This window comes from Coregonus clupeaformis, chromosome 9, assembly GCF_020615455.1.
Source record: "Coregonus clupeaformis isolate EN_2021a chromosome 9, ASM2061545v1, whole genome shotgun sequence".
NCBI classification, from domain to species: Eukaryota; Metazoa; Chordata; class Actinopteri; order Salmoniformes; family Salmonidae; genus Coregonus; species Coregonus clupeaformis.
The window spans coordinates 56,082,823-56,108,559 of NC_059200.1; the positions used below are offsets into that span (position 1 = coordinate 56,082,823).

At 43.4% G+C, this 25,737-nt stretch overlaps 1 protein-coding gene across 3 annotated transcripts in view; it reads right to left on the reverse strand.

The window, feature by feature from the left end:
* LOC121574117 (Krueppel-like factor 8) overlaps nucleotides 1-25,737 on the reverse strand; it is a 93,403-nt gene that overhangs the window by 22,156 nt on the left and 45,510 nt on the right. For 2 of the 3 annotated variants that reach the window (XM_041886723.2, XM_041886722.2), the window contains exon 2: nucleotides 10,081-10,215. In XM_041886723.2, the coding sequence (XP_041742657.1) occupies nucleotides 10,081-10,215 (135 nt within the window). Of the gene's footprint in view, nucleotides 1-10,080; nucleotides 10,216-10,415; nucleotides 10,607-25,737 lie in introns of those variants that run through there. The other variant, XM_041886724.1, reaches the window with a different exon arrangement.

Below are 25,737 nucleotides of genomic sequence, written 5' to 3' on the forward strand. Positions count from 1 at the left end.
TTGCGTGCTAGGAATATGGGACCAAATACTAAACTTTTGACTACTTTATAAGAATCTTTAGGGGTGTCAATTTTGAGCCCTACCTTTTTGAGAAAATTAAATATTACTTGTTAAACAAAATCTCTTTCTCTGGGCAATTGTCTTAGTATAAAATAATATATAAAATAATATACTTTCCAAATGTATCAAAAATATAATTTTCCAAATAGCTCATTATTTGAATGATTGATTTTTATACAGGTTATTTCTCATCTTTATCAAGGGTGTCAATAATTTTGGACCCCACTGTACACGTGTGTGTGCGTACGTGTCTGTGTGTGTGTGCGTAGTGTGTGTGTGCCAGGAGAGGAGGCCTGTGTCCCGAGGCAGGGTGTGAGGACAGAGTTAAGGCAGAGAGGAAAGGCAACAGCTGGGAGTGATATTAGCTGTGGAGCACGCAGACATTCCTGCCCAGCACTGAGGGGAATGACACACAGCACTCTGCCGTCCACCCTAACTGCACCCTCTACACTGTATAAATCTCCCACTCCTGTCCACCCTGGTCTGACTCTTTGCGTACCAACCAACCAACTCTTCCCTTCTCACAGACTACTTCAAAAACCACTGAACACCGACCAGTGTGCCTTTATACTCGTAAAGGGTGCCTAAATTGGAACAAAGTAGCTGTACAGTAACATGCTATACATGACGTCAGAGATTAGGGTCTCTGCTTCACAGCTCTGTATGGGCTTTGACTGACAGCCGTTCTGAACTTGAGTACCACGCGCGGCAAGCAGTTGCGCCCATCCCTACCGCTAATTGGGCAACTTTAGCACATTTTTATGTTGTCTGAGTGGGGGAAATGCTGTAAATTAGACGTTGAGGATTATAATAATAATGTTGCACCTACCCCAAATGTAAAAACGTACTATGTTACTGAATGTATCCCGAATATTTTCAGATTTTGTTATGAACAAATCTGGCGTAAATTACAGTAAATATAAATGCACATAAAATCAAGAGTGTAATGTTTTGGATTCACTCATGTCAGGTGAACTTTTGTGTCCTCACAATTAGTCTAACAATTTTCCCATAATCGACAAACTGTTCCACTTTGAACTTTTGTGTCCTCACCTTTAGTCTAATAATTTTCCCATAATCGACAAACTGTTCCACTTTGAAAATAACTTTTGATGACATCCGCTCCTCATTCAGTAAACCTATTGAGTCCACTGGTCCCACTCACACAGAACTGCCCGCTCCAAGACCTCTCCATCACGGTTGACAACTCCACGGTGGCAGAGTGCAAAGAACCTTGGCGTGACCCTGGACAACACCCTGTCATTCTCTACAAACAAACATCAGCTCTGACCTTGCTGATAGCTACTTTATTGATGACACATTTTACTTACTATGACTGTGATATGTGGTTGTCCCACCTAGCTATCTTAAGATGCATGCACGAATCGTAAGTCGCTCTGGATAAGAGCATCTGCTAAATGACTAAAATGTAAATGTAAATGTTCCCTTTTAATATCTACCATATGCTTTCGATATTTATTATGTAAGAAACATTTCAATTTAGCCCTATCCATATAGGCCAATTCCCACGAGTGTAAGGGGTTAACACAGGCGGAAACACATACCCTAGGGCTAATACATAAATATTTAACAGCCTACAAGTGGACAACAACAACAAGAAAGCAGAGCTGACTGACATCAAACTGTGTCAAAGTATTTACCACCTAACTGTCCAAATATTGACAGTGTGTTTATTTTCTGGTGCTGTGATACTCCCTTAGCAATAATCTTAAATTAACCTCCCTGTAATCTTTGCTTTAAAAGCAGGGTGGAGCCCAATGTTGATTGTAGTTACAACAGTTGGAAACACAGAATCTAAGTGCATGACACAAACACACAAAATGGAGAGCTGTCAGTCTAACCCAAAGAAAAACAAACATGTCAATGTAAAGTGTTGAATATGACTGATTATTTCAGACAATGCCACAACCCAACATGACACACACATACACACAACCTGACGTGGAGTTACTGTTATTTCTGGTCCAGGAGGAGAACTAACTTGCGCTGGCCAACGATGACATCATCACTCTGCACCATGACTGACTGAGGGTGAATAGAGATGGAGAATAGAGCTAGCTGCATCCTAGCAATACTACAGTAATGTGTGGGGATGTAGCTCAGTTGGTAGAACATGGCGTTTGCAACGCCAGGGTTGTGGGTTCGATTCCCACGGGGGGCCAGTATGAAAAAAAATAAAAAAATGATGTATGCATTCACTAACTGTAAGTCGCTCTGGATAAGAGCGTCTGCTAAATGACTAAAATGTAAATGTGTGTGTGTGTGTGTGGACGTGTTTAACTATTCTTGTGGGGACCAAAAGTCCCCACAAGAATAGTAAACAAACAAATTTTACCAACTGGGGACATTTTGTTAGTCCCCATGAGGTCAAATGCTTTTTGTAGGGGGTTTAGGGTTAAGGTTAGAATTAGTGTTAGGGTTAGAATTACGTTAAGGTTCAGGGTTAGGAGCGAGGGTTAGTTTTAGGGTTAGGAGCTAGGGTTAGGTTTAGGGTTAGGGTAAGGGTAAGAGTACGGGTTAGGTTTAGGGTTAGGGAAAATAGGATTTTGAATGGGACTGAATTGTGTGTCCCCACAAGGTTAGCTGTACAAGATTGTGTGCGTGTGTGTGCAAATGGCGTAGAGAGGGTGTGGAACACATCATTGTGCATGAGTGCTCCAGTTCGCTGGAGGACAAGTCCCTGTCTATGTGCATACTCTGAGTGCCTCACTGTTTGTGTGTGTATGCGTTTGTGAGAGAGAGATTGCGAGAGAGCCAGAGAAAGTATCCAAATGAGAGTGTGTATTGCTAGCAGGTAACAAGTCTTCTATGTGTGTGTGTGCGCGCGTGCGTGTCATTTTTACTGTGTGTATTTGTTTGTGCCTTTGGCTGTAGTGGTGTGTTGTGGGGGATGGAGGGGAAGGTTGCAAATGAGGGGGTGGGGTAGCAGTGAAAGGGTGGAGGAGGGGTGTGTGTGAGGGAAGGAGGGGGGTAGGGAGGGGTGTGGGCAGGCAGGCTAAATAACAGTCTTTCCAACTCCCGCCAGAGTCCCGTTGCTATGGCTACCAGAGAGCGGAAGCCTCCATCGATATATCCTATTAGGGGCCTAGGCGAGACTCAGAGAGAGAGAGAGAGAGAGAGAGAGAGAGAGAAAGAAAGAAATAGCGGTGGGGGGTAGACAAAGCAGGTTGTGAATGTATGTGTACTACTATACTTATGCATCTCATTGAGTGAGTGTGTGTGCGTGTGTGTGTGTGTGTGTGTGTGTGGGGGGGGGGGTGATACGTCTGCTGGCATGGACCTGGGAACCACTGGACCTGCTCAACACTTTAATCATCTAGTTCTCTCTTTTCCTCTCACCATGTGCATCTCTTACATTCTCTCCCTTTCTCTCTTCTCTCAGTCTCTATCCATCTCCCAGTTCCTTGCTCAGTCCAGCTTAACAACCTTTTAGCTCTGACTGTTACAACTAAGAGAGTCCGGGAGGGTCCAGACCAGGGTCCTGTTCAGTAGGCACGAAATGGGAGACTTTTTTGTTTTAATTAACTTGAACTGTGCAATAAAAACATGACTTTTTGCCTCGGTTTTCTCCAGATATGTCATACTAAACAGTGCCCAGTCGAGCCCCTCAGAAGAGCCCACAGTAGAGTCCATGTAGCAGTCAGTCTGTCAGATGTGTTTGGCAACCTAAGGCCTTAGCTGTGTCCCAAATTGCAGCCCATATCCATTTATAGTGCCCTACTTGTGACCAGGCCTATAGGGCTCTGGTCAAAGGTTGAGCACTATGTAGGGAATACGGTGCCATTTGGGACGAACCCCTTATCTATGGACAGGAAACCCACTATCCTGCTGTGTTCATACTGGGTGGCTCCCACACACACGACAACCCAACCACACCCCTCTCAAACAAGGCCTAATGCAACAATGACCCAACCAGTCCCAGATTCCCTATTTCACATGACAGAGAATCTATTATACACAACAACATATTTATATCTAAAAGCTCTCCCAGGTAAAAACAAATATTCCCACAACTTTAGAGAACGTTCTCTTAAGAGTCTCATTAAGTCATTAACTAACATTTTCATAAGAATGTTCCCATGATGTGCAAGGAATGTTTCCAAGAGACCATTCCCTTAATGTCAAATAGAACTTACCCAGATCGTGGTTACCACGTTTTCAGAACTTAATATATTAATGTTCTAGACACGTTAAATGAGAACGTTGCAAGAACATTCAGGTGTCCAGTTTTCTGTGGGTTAGAAGTATATTCCATCAATGTCCCACCAAACATACACAGAACATGGATGCCATGTTCTCAGAATATAAGATACAGTGAGGGAAAAAAGTATTTGATCCCCTGCTGATTTTTTACGTTTGCCCACTGACAAAGAAATGATCAGTCTATAATTTTAATGGTAGGTTTATTTGAACAGTGAGAGACCAAATAACAACAAAAAAATCCAGAAAAACGCATGTCAAAAATGTTATAAATTGATTTGCATTTTAAATGAGGGAAATAAGTATTTGACCCCCTCTCAAATCAGAAAGATTTCTGGCTCCCAGGTGTCTTTTATACAGGTAACGAGCTGAGATTAGGAGCACACTCTTAAAGGGAGTGCTCATAATCTCAGTTTTTTACCTGTATAAAAGACACCTGTCCACAGAAGCAATCAATCAATCAGATTCCAAACTCTCCACCATGGCCAAGACCAAAGAGCTCTCCAAGGATGTCAGGGACAAGATTGTAGACCTACACAAGGCTGGAATGGGCTACAAGACCGTCGCCAAGCAGCTTGGTGAGAAGGTGACAACAGTTGGTGCAATTATTCGCAAATGGAAGAAACACAAAATAACTGTCAATCTCCCTCGGCCTGGGGCTCCATGCAAGATCTCACCTCGTGGAATTGCAATGATCATGAGAACGGTGAGGAATCAGCCCAGAACTACACGGGAGGATCTTGTCAATGATCTCAAGGCAGCTGGGACCATAGTCACCAAGAAAACAATTGGTAACACACTACGCTGTGAAGGACTGAAATCCTGCAGCGCCCGCAAGGTCCCCCCTCCTCAAGAAAGCACATATACAGGCCAGTCTGAAGTTTGCCAATGAACATCTGAATGATTCAGAGGAGAACTGGGTGAAAGTGTTGTGGTCAGATGAGACCAAAATCGAGCTCTTTGTCATCAACTCAACTCGCCGTGTTTGGAGGAGGAATGCTGCCTATGACCCCAAGAACACCATCCCCACCGTCAAACATGGAGGTGGAAACATTATGCTTTGGGGGTGTTTTTCTGCTAAGGGGACAGGACAACTTCACCGCATCAAAGGGACGATGGACGTGGCCATGTACCGTCAAATCTTGGGTGAGAACCTCCTTCCCTCAGCCAGGGCATTGAAAATGGGTCGTGGATGGGTATTCCAGCATGACAATGACCCAAAACACATGGCCAAGGCAACAAAGGAGTGGCTCAAGAAGAAGCACATTAAGGTCCTGGAGTGGCCTAGCCAGTCTCCAGACCTTAATCCCATAGAAAATATGTGGAGGGAGCTGAAGGTTTGAGTTGCCAAACGTCAGCCTCGAAACCTTAATGACTTGGAGAAGATCTGCAAAGAGGAGTGGGACAAAGTCCCTCCTGAGATGTGTGCAAACCTGGTCGCAAACTACAAGAAACGTCTGACCTCTGTGATTGCCAACAAGGGTTTGCCACCAAGTACTAAGTCATGTTTTGCAGAGGGGTCAAATACTTATTTCCCTCATTGAAATGCAAATCAATTGATAACATTTTTGACATGCGTTTTTCTGGATTTTTGTTGTTGTTATTCTGTCTCTCACTGTTCAAATAAACCTACCATTAAAATTATAGACTGATCATGTCTTTGTCAGTGGGAAATACAAAATCAGCAGGGGATCAAATACTTTTTTCCCCTCACTGTATTAATGTTCTAAACACTTAATTGGAATGTTGCAAGAACCTTAATGTGTCCAGTTCTCTGTGGGTTAGGAGAATATTCCATCAACATCCCACCAAACATACACAGAAAATGGTTGCCATGTTCTCAGAACATAATATATTAAAATGGAACTGATAGCGTTTTAGCGAGATAAAATCGTATTAAAATCTGTTCATATACACCCCCTGGAAGAATATGACACTTTTTATATTTTTTCATTTTCTGACAAGCAAGCACTTAGATATGGTCATTTTCACATTTTCATAAATGTATAGAATGTTTGAGAATGACATAGACTAAGGCATTTGTGAAAGTTCTATAGCAATATAGAGTGGGAAAGCGGCCATGCGTTTGGACAATTAATAGACAAATAACCGAATAAAAACATATGTCTCGTCCAAGACCGGAGTCTAGGCAGACCGGTGCGCCATAGCCAATCAGAGCTACAGTAGGCCTTTATGCAAATAAGCCATTTTCCACACGGGCTGCCATCATTTACTTTGAACTGGACTGTGTGTTTACAGGCAGTAGCAATAGTGCAACTTCAGATCATTAGAATGCATTTGCCAAAAAATACACCTGAATGGATATCTGCAAATATGTAAATACATTTTACATTATAGTCATTTAGCAGACGCTCTTATCCAGAGCGACTTACAGTTAGTGAGTGCATACATTTTTCATACTGGCCCCCCGTGGGAAACGAACCCACAACCCTGGCGTTGCAAGCGCCATGCTCTACAAACTGAGCTACATGGGAGTCCTCTGACATTTGGGAACTTTACAGTCCTATTGATCAAACAACCTCAGTTATGCGCATCAACAACAACAAGATCAACTAATGCTAGCCAGAGCGAGATGAGCTCAAATCTAACGAGGGAACATTAGATAAACCCTCTCAAACCTTTTCAGCTAGTTGGCTGTCAAAATTGCACTGAAACTATGGGGAATAGTAGCCTGCTTGTCTTTCTGCAGCTTGCCTGCCAATGCATGCTTGTCCCAACCCATGTTTTGACAACTGAATGGGAACGTGCCTGCCCGCCCATTTGATAGATGCCGAATACATTTGATTGACAAAGTTTGTAGCATAAACTGGGAATTTGATATGTTTTATTGTTATTATGATTGTCTGTTTGTTTCATATCTGCAAAGTAGTTAAAACGCTGTCAGTTCCACTTTAATGTTCTAGATACATTTCATGGGAACTTTGCAATTACATTTATGGGTCCCAAAAAATTTTCATTACACATCACGTCTTACTGTTGCCAAGCCAATCAAAGCCCTGATTGGTGAACCACTGATCCATTCAAAGCTCTTTGTCTGTTGACAAGGTAAAGGATACCCACACACCAGTGGAGGCTCCTCAGAGGAGGAAGTGGAGGACCATCCTCCTCAGTGAATTTCATAAAAATAAAAATAGTGAAACATAAAATAAGGTAGCCTTTTTAGGTAAAACTATACTAAATATATTCACGTCACCAAATAATTGATTAAAACACACTGTTTTGCAATGAAGGTCTATAGTAGCCTCAACAGCACTCTGTAGGGTAGCACCATGGTGTAGCTGGAGGACAGCTACTTTCCGTCCTCCTCTGGGTACATTGACTTCAATATAAAATCTAGTGGTTCTCACCTCTTCCCATAGACTTACCCATAATTATGACAACTTCCGGAGGACGTCCTCCAACCTATCAGAGCTCTTGCAGCATGAACTGACATGGTGTCCACCCAATCAAAGGATCAGATAATTAATCTAGTACTGAAACCATAAGCTACAGCTAGCAAGCACTGCAGTCCATCAAATGTGGTGAGTAGTTGACTCAGAGAGAGAAAGACAATAGTTGAACAGTTTTGAACAAATTCATTTCTTCAAAAATGAAGGAGAAGCGAATGAGAGAGCGAGAGCTATATTTTGTTGTATTTTTTTTTCACTTTCACTTAATCAGCTAGCAAATGCAGCTAGCTAGTTTAGCCTACTCAAACACCCGGCTCAAACAGAGAGGGATACTATTTTAGCTAGCTGGCTATGGCTATCCAACACTGGAACGCTTCCAAGTCAAGGTAAGCTTTTGGTTTTATTAATTTATTGCCACCGGTGCCTGTGGTGTAACTGCTTGCTGCTTGCTGCTCTCTACTGCATGATTGTAGCAGGTTTACTAACACCTTAGTTCTAGTAGCTACGTTGACTATGCACAGGTCCTAATCCAGGCACTTGTCATCTCCCGTCTGGATTACTGCAACTCGCTGTTGGCTGGGCTCCCTGCCTGTGCCATTAAACCCCTACAACTTATCCAGAACGCTGCAGCCCGTCTGGTGTTCAACCTTCCCAAGTTCTCTCATGTCACCCCGCTCCTCCGCACACTCCACTGGCTTCCAGTTGAGGCTCGCATCTACTACAAGACCATGGTGCTTGCCTACGGAGCTGTGAGGGGAACGGCACCTCCTTACCTTCAGGCTCTGATCAGACCCTACACCCAAACGAGGGCACTACGTTCATCCACCTCTGGCCTGCTAGCTCCCCTACCTCTACGGAAGCACAGTTCCCGCTCAGCCCAGTCAAAGCTATTCGCTGCTCTGGCACCCCAATGGTGGAACAAGCTCCCCATGAGGCCAGGACAGCGGAGTCACTGACCACCTTCCGGAGACACTTGAAACCCTACCTCTTTAAGGAATACCTGGAATAGTATAAAGTAATCCTTCTTCCCCCACCCCCCATAAAAAATACATAAATTAAAAAATTAAAAAAGTGGTTGTCCCACTGGCTATCATAAGTTGAATGCACCAATTTGTAAGTCGCTCTGGATAAGAGCGTCTGCTAAATTATGTAAATGTAAATGTTCTGTGTATGATTGGTGGGACATTCATGGAATATTCTCCTAACCCTCAGAAAACTGGACACATGAATGTTATTGCAATGTTCCATGAAACATGTCTAGAACATTAATATCATATTCTGAGAACATGGCAATCATGTTCTGTGTATGTTTGATGTGACGTTGATGGAATATTCTCCTAACCCTCAGAAAACTGGACACAGGAATGTTCTTGCAATGTTCTCATGAAATGTATATTGTATATTCTGAGAACATGGCAACCACGTTCTAGATAAGTTCTGCTTGACATTAAGGGAATGTTCTCCTAGCTTTAACAACGAAACATACTAAAAAGGTTCTCCTAAGGTTTTTGCTAACATAGATAGAAAGTTCCCCTAACTAACTGAAAAATATTAGGGGAACATTATGGGTAACATTACAAAAACATTATATCGCTGTAACTTTGTACAGCTCACCCAACTCTCTCTCTACATTCACAATGATGCACATAGAAATGTAATGTAAACCTATAGAGCTGGCATGATTCCCCTTTCTGCATGACAAGGAATCTGTCCTACACAATACATTTCTATCTGAATTTTATGAAACTTAGTTTGCACAGTCCTAAATAAGGCCCCAGCTCACCCAACGAACCCCACCCACTCTGCTAGTCCCCTTCTCCATCCAACCAACCGCCCCCACCCTCACTCTTCTTATCTAACCATCCACACCCTCCACACAAGGGCTGTTCAATTCCGGTCCTGGAGGGCCGAAACACTTCTGTTTTTTGTTTCTACCTGGTAGTTAATTACACTCACCTGGTGTCCCAGATCTGAATCAGTCCCTGATTAGAAGGACAGGATGAAAACCAGAAGTGCTTTGGCCCTTCAGGACCGACATTGAACAGCCCTGCTCTACACCCTTCTCTCGCTCCCTCTCTCTCCTCCTCTCCAGCCAGTCATCTCCACCCCACCATTTTCTCCGCCCTCTAACAGTCCACAGACAGACCCAGACTTGATTTCATTTAGCCTCGCTCTCTACAACCATCCATCCAGAACTCTTTCTCTATCTTTCTCTCCAATTTAAGTCATCTACCCCCCTCTTCTTCACCACCCCACACTCCCCAACCCCTCCATACATCTTTCCCTCCTTTCTCTCACCGTCCCTCTAGCCCAACTCCTCCACCCATCCCTCTATTCCTCGCTCACTGTCCCTCTACCCCACTCTTCCACCCCTCCTTCAATCTCTCACCGTTGTCTGGAGCTCCGTCTTGGGTTCCTTCTTGGGCAACTTGGGCTGCTGGGGTTGGGACTCCTTCTTGGGTTGGGGCTCCTTGGGTTGTGGTTGGGAGCTGGCACCACCACTGGCCTTAGGACTCGACAGGCACTGCAGAGGAGAGGGAGAGAGAGGACTGTTAGCCAGTAGTAGTACATATGGAGAAGAGAGACTGGGAGAGATTACATGTTAGACACATAATGCATATAAATAACAGAGAGCGAGAGAGATACACACAGTTATCTGTACAGGGGCACAGTTACACTACTGCTACACTGGGAGAGATGACATGTTAGCCAACTGCTACATACCCTGACATACAACACAAACAGATGTGATAGAGGCCTACTACTCAGAAACTGTACTATGCAGAAACAAAAATACTAATTTGGAGTAGAGAGAAATACAATAAAGAGTAGGTTTATGTGAGAGGAAAAGAGAAGGAAAGAGGGATATATAAGTAGAGAGAGAGAGAGAGAAAGCCTAATCCTAGCCCTGCCGGTAAGGGAATGAGAGCGAAAGAGAAAGAGAGAAACAGGGAGGAGTAGCTCAACAGAAATGTCCACTCCCTCTCTCTCACTGGTAGGCAGTCACACCCTTCTCTAGAAGCAGAGGGGAGTGGAGAGAGAGACTCAATCTCTCTCGCTCTCTCAATCTCTTTCAATTTAAGTTTACATTGCCAAAGCAAGTGAAATATATAATAGTGGTTAAGAGCGTTGTGCCAGTAACCAAAAGGTTGCTGGTTCTAATCCCCGAAACGACTAGGTGAAAAATCTGTCGATGTGCCCTTGAGCAAGGCACTTAACCATAATTGCTCCTGTAAGTCGCTCTGGATAAGAGCGTCTGCTAAATGACAAAAAAATAAAAAATGATGGCTATATACAGTGTTATAACGATGTGCAAATAGTTAAAGTAAAAAGGGAAAATAAATAAACATAAATATGGGTTGTATTTACACTGGATGCCCTTTTCTTCTAGGAACAGGTCAGAAATATTCCTGCTGTGATGGCACACTGTGGTATTTCACCCAATAGATATGGGAGTTTATCAAAATTTGATTTGTTTTCGAATTATTTGTGGGTCTGTGTAATCTCTCTCTTTCTCACACACACCCACACAATTCCACAGTAACACAATTACGCTTTGACTCAAGAGTTTTCACTTTAAATGTATGCCAAACAAAAAACATTGATTTCAAAGTTTAACAAACCATAAACCTCTATGCACAAGGACTACATTAAACAATTTACACAGAACATTTCATAAAAACATTTACTGGAAGAACTGTGCAGAAGTTTGGTAACAGAATTACGGTAAAATCTCCCTCAGTTCTTTATGTGACCACGTTTTACAAAAACTCTTAAATATCTGCTCCGATTTACGATTAAAAGATGTCTGCAGAAAGAATGGGTGTCAGCTATGACATGACACCTTCAGTTTTTATTTTATTTTTTATGTTGGTTATTGAACTACAGTAGGTGAAGTGGATTTACATCCGGTAACTGAATTACGGTAAGGGATTTACATCATGGGTCCCTGATCTGTACTATACAGAAATGCATAATTATGGATATGAATATCATTCTCTTCATGGTGATGTATCTAGGTACACAAAGGTAGAAATATGTAATATCCTTATTTTGCATATTTGGGTATTATTCTACACACTGGCAATTATAGTAATGAGCTCCACCCCCAAACAAGACCACATTTGGTTGGTCCGGACCAGACCAAATCTGAAACGATCCTAGATGTCTGTGTTTCCCAAGTTGGACAGTACAGTACAGTAGAGTATAGGGCCTGGTTTCCCAATAGTGTCATTTAAAGGGAGTGCTCCTAATGTCAGCTTGTTACCTGTATAAAAGACACCTGTCCACAGAAGCAATCAATCAATCAGATTCCAAACTCTCCACCATGGCCAAGACCAAAGAGCTCTCCAAGGATTTCAGGGACAAGATTGTAGACCTAAAAAAGTCTGGAATGGGCTACAAGACCATCACCAAGCAGCTTGGTGAGAAGGTGACAACAGTTGGTGCGATTATTCGCAAAAGGAAGAAACACAAAATAACTGTCAATCTCCCTCGGCCTGGGGCTCCATGCAAGATCTCACCTTGTGGAGTTGCAATGATCATGAGAACGGTGAGGAATCAGCCCAGAACTACACGGGAGGATCTTGTCAATGATCTCAAGGCAGCTGGGACCATAGTCACCAAGATAAAAATTGGTAACACACTGCGCACCACAGCATAACAGGGTGCCTGTATGGTCCCACGCTCCTTAACGCGAGTGCGGGGAGTTGGCTCTACTCTGAAACCTGGCTCCGCCAGCCTCTGCTCTAAGGACTGCGTTCTCTTTTGCTGTAGGGTTAACTCCTCTCTCAGCTCCTCCTGTTGCCTAGCCAGCTCCTCTCTCCGTGCATCCACTGACTCCTTCTCCCTGAGGGCCTCCTGCAGCGCCTCCTTCTGAAGGGAGAGCTCTTGCTCCCTCTTATCTATCAGCCCCCGTAAGGTGGTGGTCTGCTCTCTCAGAGTGCTGAGCTGCCGGTCTTTCAGGGCCTCCTGCTGCTTCGCCCACCACCCCATGTGCCCCCCAAAATGTTTTTCTTGGGGCTGCCTCTCGGGCTTCCTTAGTGATCGGGACCTTTTTGAGTCAACGTTTTTTCTCCCTCGCTGTCTCTGTCTGCTCCCAAGGAAGGCGATCCATACCTGCCTGGATCTCCTCCCACGTCCATGATCCTTTTCCGTCTAATATCTCCTCCCATGTCCATGATGTCTGCTCCTCCTGTTCACGCTGCTTGGTCCGTTGGTGGTGGGATCTTCTGTCACGTTTGTTGTATAAAGGATCGGACCAAGGTGCAGCGTGTTATGTGTACATAGTCGTTTATTATTATAAACACCGACAAAATAACAAAAGCAACTGAATGTGAAGTTCAAGAGGCTAAACATCCAACAAGCCAAACGGAATCAGAAACAAGATCCCATAACTAAAGGTAGACAAAATGGCTGCCTAAGTATGATCCCCAATCAGAGACAACGATCGACAGCTGCCTCTGATTGGGAACCACACCCGGCCAACATAGAAATAGAATCAACTAGATTCTATCCAAATCACACCCTGACCTAACCAAACAGAGAATACAGGTGATCTCTAAGGTCAGGGTGTGACAGATAGCGATAGAACTTAGACTTGCATCTTTCCTACAACGGACAAAGATGTAACATGCTTTTCCCAAATCACAAAGAAGAGAGAACAGTTTCTAAGTGCGTCATTGGAGAATGTGTCGATACTGATAGGATAGAAAAAAAGGGAGCGCTGCTCTCGGATCAGCTTTCTCCAATAAAATCTTTCCTTAACATTATAATTATTTTACAATACTGATGACGAATCAGCTCCTAGAGAGATATTACAACCTACAGCTGCATTATAATGCTTGCCCAATGAAAGAAAATGCACAAAATCACAGATTTGGCACATCATTCAACACGTTAGGCTACCCATCATGAAATATATTGAGACAAATTACAGACAGTCGCCTACAAGTAGCAAAATAGAACTCAATTGATTGAACATTAAATGTATGTCAATGTGATTGAAATAGGCCTATAGTCTACTGTTTATATTTTAATGCAGTCATCTTGGATTTCATTTGAAACATATTTTTATATGTTGCTTGTTTGTATCAATTGCAAAGACATTGGCAACTTTGTATTTGTACTGCAGTCAACTTTATTCTGAAGTTATCAGCAGTCAAACCATGTGATTCTATGTTTAGCGGAGATCTTCTGTGTATAAAGTGACGCTGGAGGGCAATAAAGCATCTAACGACGCACTTAGCAGTTCGAGTGGTCTGAGGCAGGCAATAGATTAACAGTAGAGTAGAGTAGAGTTCAGTTCAGTACAGTAGAGTACAGTAAACCCAGCTAGCACATAACATTCAGAAAACCATGTGTTTCTTAGAGCTTGGTGAGAGAGTGATTGTCCTATGGTTATTTTGCATAGAACCTTCCCACAACATTCTGGGAATGGTGCAGGATAGTTGCTTGGCTTTGGAACATTCTCAGCACATTTAAGGAACTTCCAAAAAGTTCAAACATGGTTACATTTAATTACATTTTAGATCATGTTATAGGAAGGTTCTCCAACTGGTTTGACATTGGGAATGTTCTCAAATAGTTCAGAGAACGTTAAGAAACAAATGTTCTTCTGTGGGAATTTCAGAACTTCAGCATAACGTTTTCTGCAGGCTTCCTCAAGGTTATATTTATAGTCATTTTCTCAGAAAATTAAGAAAGCTTTCCATAAAAAACAAAAAAAAGACATTAGTAACGTTTAAAAAAAACATTCTAAAAATGTTATTGAAAACATATGTGTGCCTTCGGAAAGTATTCAGACCCCTTGACTTTTTCCACATTGTGTTACGTTACAGCCTTACTCTAAAATGGACTAAATACAAAAAATCCTTAGCAATCTACACATAATACCCCATAATGACAAAGCGAAAACAAAGAAACAGAGCAAACTAGAATGCTATTTGGCCCTAAACAGAGAATACCTGACCACTGTGACTGACCCAAACTTAAGGAAAGCTTTGACTATGTACAGACTCAGTGAGCATAGCCTTGCTATTGAGAAAGGTCGCCGTAGGCAGACCTGGCTCTCAAGAGAAGACAGGCTATGTGCACACTGCCCACAAAATGAGGTGGAAACTGAGCTGCACTTCCTAACCTCCTGCCAAATGTATGACCATTTAGAGACATATATTTCCCTCAGATTACACAGACCCACAAAGAATTAAAAAACAAATCAAATTTTGATAAACTCCCATATCTATTGGGTGAAATACCACAGTGTGTCATCACAGCAGCAAGATTTGTGACCTGTTGCCACAAGAAAAGGGCAACCAGTAAAGAACAAACACCATTGTAAATACAACCCATATTTATACAAACCTTTTGACCTTTAACTATTTTATCTTTCATTATTTGTTATTTCTTTTTTACTTATCTATTTTTTACTTAACACTTATTTTTCTTAAAACTACATTGTTGGTTAAGGGCTTGTAAGTAAACATTTCACTGTAAGGTCTACAACTGTTGTATTCGGCGCATATGACAAATACAATTTGATTTGTATATAGACATAATATGACATTTGAAATGTCTTTATTCTTTTGGAACTTGTGTGAGTAATATTTACTGCTCACTTTTTATAGTTTATTTCACTTTTGTTTATCCATTTCACTTGCTTTGGCAATGTAAACATATGTTTCCAATGCCAATAAAGCCCCTTGAATTGAATGAGAGAGAGAGAGAGAGAGAGAGAGAGAGAGAGAGAGAGAGAGAGAGAGAGAGAGAGAGAGAGAGAGAGAGAGAGAGAGAGAGAGAGAGAGAGAGAGAGAGAGAGAGAGAGAGAGAGAGAGAGAGAGAGAGAGAGAGAGAGAGAGAGAGAGAGAGAGAGAAGGGGTAGACGTGATCCAGCTGCAGCAGATTCCGCACGGAGGTGTGGTCCCCCAATCAGCCTGGGTGTGGCTCCGCTCACACACACACACACCCCAGCACCCACTACACACTCATCCCCCTGCTACACACAAATACACACACCCTCCTGCCCCCACTACACGCACACACCCCTCCCCCTGGTAAAAAAAACACACACACACAGTGCCCTCTCCCAACACCCATTTTAAAAGGGACAGCCCAGCTAACACATTTTAGTTGTGGGAATGTACTTTTTTGGCCCCCAAGTCTGACCGTTTTTTAAACGTTCTAAGAACGGAAGTGAACATTTCCTCTGTTCTGGGAACATACATTTTTAAGTTGCAGGGAGATTCTGAGAATGTTTTACTATGGTTTCCTGAAAGTTTTCCTGGGAGATTTTATTACCATTCTGAGAATGGAAATTATAGGTTATTTGAAGGTAAATAAAGTTCTGAGAATATGTTTCAATAGGACTGTCAATAACAGTGCTAGATTAGTTTGGGTTAACTGTTTTGAACTCCAAGCACAGATAGGACACATTAATCATGCAAACATACATTTTTTTTTATTGTGGCATGACGTCAGTGAGATTCAAACCTATCAATGGATTTAGTCCACGGCACCACCAGGATGGAGCTAGCATGCCATGTTTTTTTAAACTCATGAACCTGTTCATTTTAGTCTATTCAAACAGACCCCATTTCAAAGGAATCTAGCACTCATTAAGATCAGATGTGGCCAATTAGTGGGTGCGGCCAACACACCTGAACACACTTAACAAGTAGAGAGTTTTGTTGACGCTGAGAACGGAATGTATATGTTATTAAATAACATTCTTAGAACGTTACTAATGTTTTCTGTTTTTTTATGGAAAGTTCTATGAAATCTGAGAACATGATTTAAAATAGAACCATGAGGAAATCTGCAGAAAACGTTATGCTGAAGTACTGAAATTCCCACAGAAGAACGTTGTTTTTTAACATTCTCTGAACAATTTGAGACCATGACTTTAAATAGAACCATGAGGAAACATGAAGGAAGTGTTATGATGAAGTACTGAAATTAACACCTAAGAAACATATGGTTCTCAGAATGTTATGTGCTAGCTGGGTCTCCTGCACCATTCCCAGAACTTTGTTGTAAGGTTGTATGCAAAATAACCATAGGACAACCACACTCTCACCAAGCTCTAGGAAACGTATGGTTCTCAGAACGTTATGTGCTAGCTGGGAGAGACCCCTCTATAGTCACAAACAAAGGTAAGCACTGAGATCAATGTGATGTGACACCTCTGACTAGCTAAATAACCACAACAGACTTGGAGCATTAGATACAGTGCATTCGGAAAGTATTCAGACCCCTTGACTTTATTCACATTTTGTTACGTTACAGCCTTATTCTAAAATTAATTAAATAAAAAATGTTCCTCAATCAATCTACAGTTGTGGTCAAACGTTTTGAGAATGACAAGTATTGGTCTTCACAAAGTTCGCTGCTTCAGTGTTATGAGATATTTTTGTCAGATGTTACTATGGTATACTGAAGTATAATTACAAGCATTCCATAAGTGTCAAAGGCTTTTATTGACAATTACATTAAGTTTATGCAAAGAGTCAATATTTGCAGTGTTGACCCTTGTTTTTCAAGACCTGTGCAATCCGCCCTGGCATGCTGTCAATTAACTTCTGGGCCACATCCTGACGGATGCCCATTCTTGCATAATCAATGCTTGGAGTTTGTCAGAATTTGTGGGTTTTTGTTTGTCCACCCGCCTCTTGAGGATCGACCACAAGTTCTCAATGGGATTTAGGTCTGGGGAGTTTCCTGGCCATGGACCCAAAATGTTGATGTTTTGTTCCCCAAGCCACTTAGTTATCACTTTTGCCTTATGGCAAGGTGCTCCATCATGCTGGAAAAGGCATTGGTCGTCACCAAACTGTTCTTGGATGGTTGGGAGAAGTTGCTCTCAGAGGATGTGTTGGTACCATTCTTTATTCATGGCTGTGTTCTTAGGCACAATTGTGAGTGAGCCCACTCCCTTGGCTGAGAAGCAACCCCACACATGAATGGTCTCAGGATGCTTTACTGTTGGCATGACACAGGACTGATGGTAGCGCTCACCTTGTCTTCTCCGGACAAGGTGTTTTCCGGATGCCCCAAACAATCGGAAAGCGGATTCATCAGAGAAAATGACTTTACCCCAGTCCTCAGCAGTCCAATCCCTGTACCTTTTGCAGAATATCGGTCTGTCCCTGATGTTTTTCCTGGAGAGAAGTGGCTTCTTTGCTGCCCTACTTGACACCAGGCCATCCTCTAAAAGTATTCGCCTCACTGTGCGTGCAACTGCACTCACACTTGCCTGCTGCCATTCCTGAGAAAGCTCGGCACTGGTGGTGCCCCGATCCCGCAGCTGAATCAACTTTAGGACACGGTCCTGGCTCTTGCTGGACTTTCTTGGGCGCCCTGACGCCTTCTTCACAACAATTTAACCTCTCTCTCCTGATCCGATAAATGGTTGATTTAGGTGCAATCTTACTAGCAGCAATTTCCTTGCCTGTGAAGCTCTTTTTGTGCAAAGCAATGATGACGGCACGTGTTTCCTTGCAGGTAACCATGGTTAACAGAGGAAGAACAATGATTTCAAGGACCACCCTCCTTTTAAAGCTTCCAGTCTGTTATTCTAACTCAATCAGCATGACAGAGTGATCTCCAGCCTTGTCCTCGTCAACACTCTCACCTGTGTTAACGAGAGAATCACTGACATGATGGCAGCTGGTCCTTTTGTGGCAGGGCTGAAATGCAGTGGAAATGTTTTTTGGGGATTGAGTTCATTTTCATGGCAAAGAGGGACTTTGCAATTAATTGCAATTAATCTGATCACTCTTCATGACATTCTGGAGTATATGCAAATTGCCATCATCAAAACTGAGGCAGCAGACTTTGTGAAAATTAGAATTTGTGTCATTCTCAAAACGTTTGACCACGACTGTACACACAATACCCAACAATGACAAAGCGAAAACAGTTTTTTAGAATTTTTTGCACATTTATAAAAAATATAAACAGAAATACCTTATTTACATAAGTATTAGGACCCTTTGCTATGAGACTCAAAATTGATCTCAGGTGCATCCTGCTTCCATTGATCATCCTTGAGATGTTTTTACAACTTCATTGGAGTCCACCTGTGGTAAAAAATTGATTGGACATGATTTGGAAAGGCACACACCTGTCTATATAAGGTTCCACAATTGACAGTGCATGTCAGCGGAAAAACCAAGCCATGAGGTCAAAGGAATTGTCCGTAGAGCTCCGAGACAGGATTTTGTCGAGGCACAGATCTGGGGAAGGGTACCAAAATATTTCTGCAGCATTGAAGGTCCCCAAGAACACGGTGGCCTCTATCATTCTTAAATGGAACAAGTTTGGAACCACCAAGACTCTTCCTAGAGTTGGCCGTCCAGCCAAACTGAGAAATCGGGGGAGAAGGGCATTGGTCAAGGAGGTGACTAAGAACCTGATGGTCACTCTGACAGAGCCCTAGAGTTCCTCTGTGGAGATGTGAGAACCTTCCAGAAGGACAACCATCTCTGCAGCACTCCACCAATCAGGCCTTTATGGTAGAGTGGCCAAACGGAAGCCACTCCTCAGTAAAAAGCCCGCTTGGAGTTTGCCAAAAGGCACCTCAAGGACTCTGAGATTCTCTGGTCTGATGAAACCAAGATTGAATCAAATCAAAATCAAATCAAATTTCATTTACCGTGAAATGCTTACTTACAAGCCCTTAACTCAATTTCTTGAACTGAATTGTTGGTTAAGAAAATATATACTAAATAAACTGAAGTAATAAACAAAATGAAAAGTAACACAATAAAATAACAATAACGAGGCTATATACAGGGGGTACTGGTACAGAGTCAATGTGGGGGGTACAGGTTAGTCGAAGTAATTTAGGGGTGTCAATGTAGATAGTCCGGGTGGCCATTTGATGAATTGTTCAGCAATCTTATCATTTGGGGGTAGAAGCTGTTAAGGAGCCCATTGGACCTAGACATGGTGCTCTGGTACCACTTGCCGTGCGGTAGCAGAGAGAAGAGTCTATGACTTTTGGGCCTTCCTCTGACACCGCCTAGTATATAGGTCCTGGATGGCAGGAAGCTTGGCCCCAGTGGTGTACTGGGCCGTACGCACTATCCTCTGTAGCGCCTTATGGTCGGATGCTGAGCAGTTGCCATACCAGGTGGTGATGCAACCGGTCAGGATAATAATAATAATAATAACAATAATAATTATATGCCATTTAGCAGACGCTTTTATCCAAAGCGACTTACAGTCATGCGTGCATAAATTTTTTTGTGTATGGGTGGTCCCGGGGATCGAACCCACTACCTTGGCGTTACAAGCGCCGTGCTCTACCAGCTGAGCTACAGAGGACCACGAAAGGATGCTCTCGATGGTGCAGCTGTAGAATTTTTTGAGGATTTGGGGACCCATGCCAAATCTTTTCAGTCTCCTGAGGGGGAAAAGGTGTTGTTGTGCCCTCTTCACGACTGTCTTGGTGTGTTTGGACCATGATAGTTTGTTGGTGATGTGGACACCAAGGAACTTAAAACTCTCGACCCGCTCCACTACAGCCTCATCGATGTTAATGGTGGCCTTTTCAGCCCTCCTTTTCCTGTAGTCCACGATCAGCTACTTTGTCTTGCTCACATTGAAGGAGAGTTTGTGTCTTGGCACCACACTGCCATGTCTCTGACCTCCTCCCTATAGGCTGTCTCATCGTTGTCGGTGATCAGGCTTACCAGTGTTGTGTCGTCAGCAAACTTAATGATGGTGTTGGAGTCGTGCTTGGCCATGCAGTCATGGGTGAACAGGAAGTACAGGAGGGGATTAAGCACGCACCCCTGAGGGGCCCCAGTGTTGACGATCAGTGTGGCAGATGTGTTGTTGCCTACCCTTACCACCTGGGGGCGGCCCGTCAGGAAGTCAAGGATCCAGTTACAGTGGGAGGTGTTTAGTCCCAGGTTCCTTAACTTAGTAGTTAGCTTTCTGGGAACTATGGTGTTGAACGCTGAGCTGTAGTCAATGAACAGCATTCTCATATAGGTGTTCCTTTTGTCCAGGTCGGAAAGGGCAGTGTGGAGTGCGATTGAGATTGCGTCATCTGTGGATCTGTTGGTGCGGTATGCGAATTGGAATGGGTCTAGGGTTTCCGGGTGATGGTGTTGAGTCATGGCCAGCCTTTCAAAGTACTTCATGGCTACCGATGTGAGTGCTATGGAGCGGTAGTAATTTAGGCAGGTTACCTTCGCTTTCTTGGGCACAGGGACTATTTTGGTCTGCTTGAAACATGTAGGTATTACAGACTTGGTCAGGGAGAGGTTGAAAATGTCAGTGAATGCTCGTAGTACACGTCCTGGTTATCCGTCTGACCTGTTTAAAAGGTCTTGCTCACATCGGCTACGGAGAGTGTGATCACACAGTCGTCCGGAACAGCTGGTGCTCTCATGCATGCTTCAGTGTTGCTTGCCTCGAAGCGAGCATAAAAAGGCATTTAGCTCATCTGGTAGGCTCGCGTCACTGGGCAGTTTGCGGCTGGGTTTCCCTTTGTAGTCCGTAATAGTTTGCAAGCCCTGCCACATCCAATGAGCGTCAGAGCTGGTGTAGTAGGATTCAATCTTAGTCCTGTATTGACACTTTGCCTGTTTGATGGTTCGTCTGAGGGCATAGCGGGACTTCTTATAAGCGTTCGGATTAGTGTCCCGCTCCTTGAAAGCGGCAGCTCTACCCTTTAGCTCAGTGCGGATGTTGCCTGTAATCCATGGCTTCTAGTTAGGATATGTACGCACGGTCACCGTGGGGATGACGTCGTCGATGCACTTATTGATGAAGCCGGTGACTGAGGTGGTATACTCCTCAATGCCATTGGATGAATCCCGGAACATATTCCAGTCTCTGCTAGCAAAACAGTCCTGTAGCGTAGCATCTGCGTCATCTGACCACTCGTTGAGTGTGATCTTAGTGCCAGCATCGGTTTGTGGTGGTAAATAGACGGCTATGAATAAAATAGATGAAAACTCTCTTGGTAGATATTGTGGTCTAAAGCTTATCATGAGGTGCTCTACCTCAGGCGAGCAATCCCTTGAGACTTCTTTAATATTAGACATCGCGCACCAGCTGTTATTGACAAATAGACACATACCCCCACCCTTCGTCTTACCAGACGTAGCTGTTCTATCCTGCCGATACACGGAAAACCCAGCCAGCTCCATATTATCCATGAACTCCAAGTCTCCTGAGTGGCGCAGTGGTCTAAGGCACTGCATCGCAGTGCTAGCTGTGCCACTAGAGATCCTGGTTCGAATCCAGGCTGTGTCGCAGCCGGCCGCGACCGGGAGACTCATGGGCGGCGCACAATTGGCCCAGCGTCGTCCAGGGTAGGGGAGGGAATGGCCGGCAGGGATGTAGCTCAGTTGATAGAGCATGGCGTTTGCAACGCCAGGGTTGTGGGTTTGATTCCCACGGGGGGCCAGTATGAAAAAAATATATATATGTATTCACTAACTGTAAGTCGCTCTGGATAAGAGCATCTGCTAAATGATGTAAGTGTAAAAAAACTCTTTGGCCTGAATGCCAAGCGTCACGTCTGGAGGAAACATGGCACCATCTCTACGGTGAAGCATGGTGGTGGCAACAGCATGCTGTGGGAATGTTTTCCAGCGGCAAGGACTGGGAGACTAGTCAGGATCAAGTGAAAGATGAATGGAGCAAAGTACAGAAAGATCCTTGATGAAAACCTGCTCCAGAGCGCTCAGGATCTCAGACTGGGGCGAAAGTTCACCTTCCAACAGGACAACGACCCTAACCACACAGCCAAGACAATGCAGGAGTGGCTTCGGGACAAGTCTCTGAATACGCTTGAGTGGCCCAGCCAGAGCCCGGACTTGAACCCGATCAAGGAGAGACCTGAAAATAGCTGTGCAGCGACACTCCCCGTCCAACCTGACAGAAACTCCCCAAATACAGGTGTGCCAAGCTTGTAGCGTCATACCCACACAAACTTGAGGTTGTAATCACTGCCAAAGGTGCTTCAACAAAGTATGTAAATGTGATATTTCTAAAAACCTGTTTTTGCTTTGTCATTATGTGGTATTGTGTGTAGATTGATGAGGGGGGAAAAAACGATGTAATCAATTTTAGAATAAGGCTGTAACATAGCAAAATGTGGAAAAAGTCAAGGGGGTCTGAATACTTTCCGAATTCACTGTACATAAAGAGCCAGTCAATATGGCTACAGGCACAGGACGGCTAACTAGGCAAGATTCCTCTCTTCCCTTCCCTTCCCTTCCCTCTCTATCTGTACTAGGCTACATCCTGTGTTCACAGAGCACTCAGAGAAGAGAGTGGTGCCGGCTGAGGGGGCAAGGGGCTTGGGGACGGTGTGTGTGAAGCAAAACTAACAAGGAGTGTGTGTGTGTGTCTGTGTGTGATAGAGAGAGAGAGAGAGAGAGAGAGAGAGAGAGAGAGAGAGAGAGAGAGAGAGAGAGAGAGAGAGAGAGAGAGAGAGAGCTCTGGCATCTTCCCCAATATTTGGAACCAAGGACTGATCACCCCAATCCAAAAAGTGGAGACAAATTTGACCCCAATAACTACCGTGGGATATGCGTCAACAGCAACCTTGGGAAAATCCTCGGCATTATCATTAACAGCAGACTAGTTCATTTCCTAAGAGTGAAAACAATGTACTGAGCAAATGTCAAATTGTTTTTTTTTTTTACCAAATTACCGTACGACAGACCATATATTCACCCTGCACACCCTAATTGACAAACAAACAAACCAAAACAATGGCAAAGTCTTCTCATGCTTTGTTCATTTCAAACAAGCTTTTGACTCAATTTGGCATGAGGGTCTGCTATACAAAATGATAGAAAGTGGGGTTGGGGGAAAAACATACGACATTCTAAAATCCATGTACACAAACAACAAGTGTGCAGTTAGAATTGGCAAAAAACACACACATTTCTTTCCACAGGGCCATGGGGTGAGACAGGGATGCAGTTTAAGCCCCACTCTCTTCAACAAATATATCAACGAATTGGCGAGGGCACTAGAACAGTCTGCAGCACCCAGCCTCACCCTACTAGAATCTGAAGTCAAATGTCTACTGTTTGCTGATGATCTGGTGCTTCTGTCACCATCCAAGGAGGGCCTACAGCAGCACCTAGATCTTCTGCACAGATTCTGTCAAACCTGGGCCCTGACAGTAAGACAAAAAGAATGGTGTTCCAAAAAAGGTCCAGTTGCCAGGACCACAAATACAAATTCCATCTAGACACCGTTGCCCTAGAGCACACAAAAAACGACACATACCTCGGCCTAAACATAAGCGCCACAGGTAACTTCCACAAAGCTTTGAACAATCTGAGAGACAAGGCAAGAAGGGCCTTCTATGCCATCAAAAGGAAAATAAAATTTGACATACCAATTAGGATCTGGCTATAAAATACTTGAATCAGTTATAGAACCCATTGCCCTTTATGGTTGTGAGGTTTGGGTTCCGCTCACCAACCAAGAATTCACAAAATGGGACAAACACCAAATTGAGACTCTGCATGCAGAATTCTGCAAAAATATCCTCTGTGTACAACAAAAAACACAAAATAATGCATGCAGAGCAGAATCAGGCCGATACCCGCTAATTATCAAAATCCAGAAAAGAGCCGTTAAATTCTATAACCACTTAAAAGGAATCGAATCCCGAACCTTCCATAACAAAGCCATCAGCTACAGAGAGATGAACTTGGAGAAGAGTCCCCTAAGTAAGCTGGTCCTGGGGCTCTGTTCACAAACACAAACAGACCCCACAGAGCCCCAGGACAACAACAACAACACAATTAGACTGAACCAAATAATAAGAAAACAAGAGAAGATAATTACTTGACACATTGGAAAGAATTAACAAAAAAACGGAGCAAACTAGAATGCTATTTGGCCCTAAACAGAGAGTACACAGTGGCAGAATACCTGACCACTGTGACTGACCCAAACTTAAGGAAAGCTTTGACTATGTACAGACTCAGTGAGCATAGCCTTGCTATTGAGAAAGGCCGCCGTAGGCAGACCTGGCTCTCAAGAGAAGACAGGCTATGTGCACACTGCCCACAAAATGAGATGGAAACTGAGCTGCACTTCCTAACCTCCTGCCAAATGTATGATCATATTAGAGACATACAGTTGAAGTCGGAAGTTTACATACACCTTAGCCAAATACATTTAAACTCAGTTTTTCACAATTCCTGACATTTAATGCTAGTAAAAATTCCCTTTCTTAGGCCAGTTAGGATCACCACTTTATTTTAAGAATGTGAAATGTCAGAATAATAGTAGAGAGAATTATTTCTTTCAGCTTTAATTTCTTTCATCACATTCCCAGTAGGTCAGAAGTTTACATACACTCGATTAGTATTTGGCAGCATTGCCTTTAAATTGTTTAACTTGGGTCAAACGTTTTGGCTAGCCTTACACAAGCTTCCCACATTAAGTTGGGTGAATTTTGGCCCATTCGTCCTGATAGAGTTGGTGTAACTGAGTCAGGTTTGTAGGCCTCCTTGCTCGCACACGCTTTTTCAGTTCTGCCCACACATTTTCTATAGGATTGAGGTCAGGGCATTGTGATGGCCACTCCAATAACACTTTGCCACAACTTTGGAAGTATGCTTGGGGTCATTGTCCATTTGGAAGACCATTTGCGACCAAGCTTTAACTTCCTGACTGATGTCTTGAGATGTTGCTTCAATATGTCCACATAATTTTCCTTCCTCATGATGCCATCTATTTTGTGAAGTGCACCAGTCCCTCCTGCAGCAAAGCACCCCCACAGCATGATGCTACCACCCCAGTGTTTCACGGTTGGGATGATGTTCTTCGGCTTGCAAGTCCCCCCTTTTTCCTCCCAACATAACGATGGTCAATATGGCCAAACAGTTCTATTTTTGTTTCATCAGACCAGAGGACATTTCTCCAAAAAGTACGATCTTTGTCCCCATGTGCAGTTACAAACCGTAGTCTGGCTTTTTTATGGCTGATTTGGAGCAGTGGCTTCTTCCTTGCTGAGCGGCCTTTCAGGTTATGTCGATATAGGACTTGTTTTACT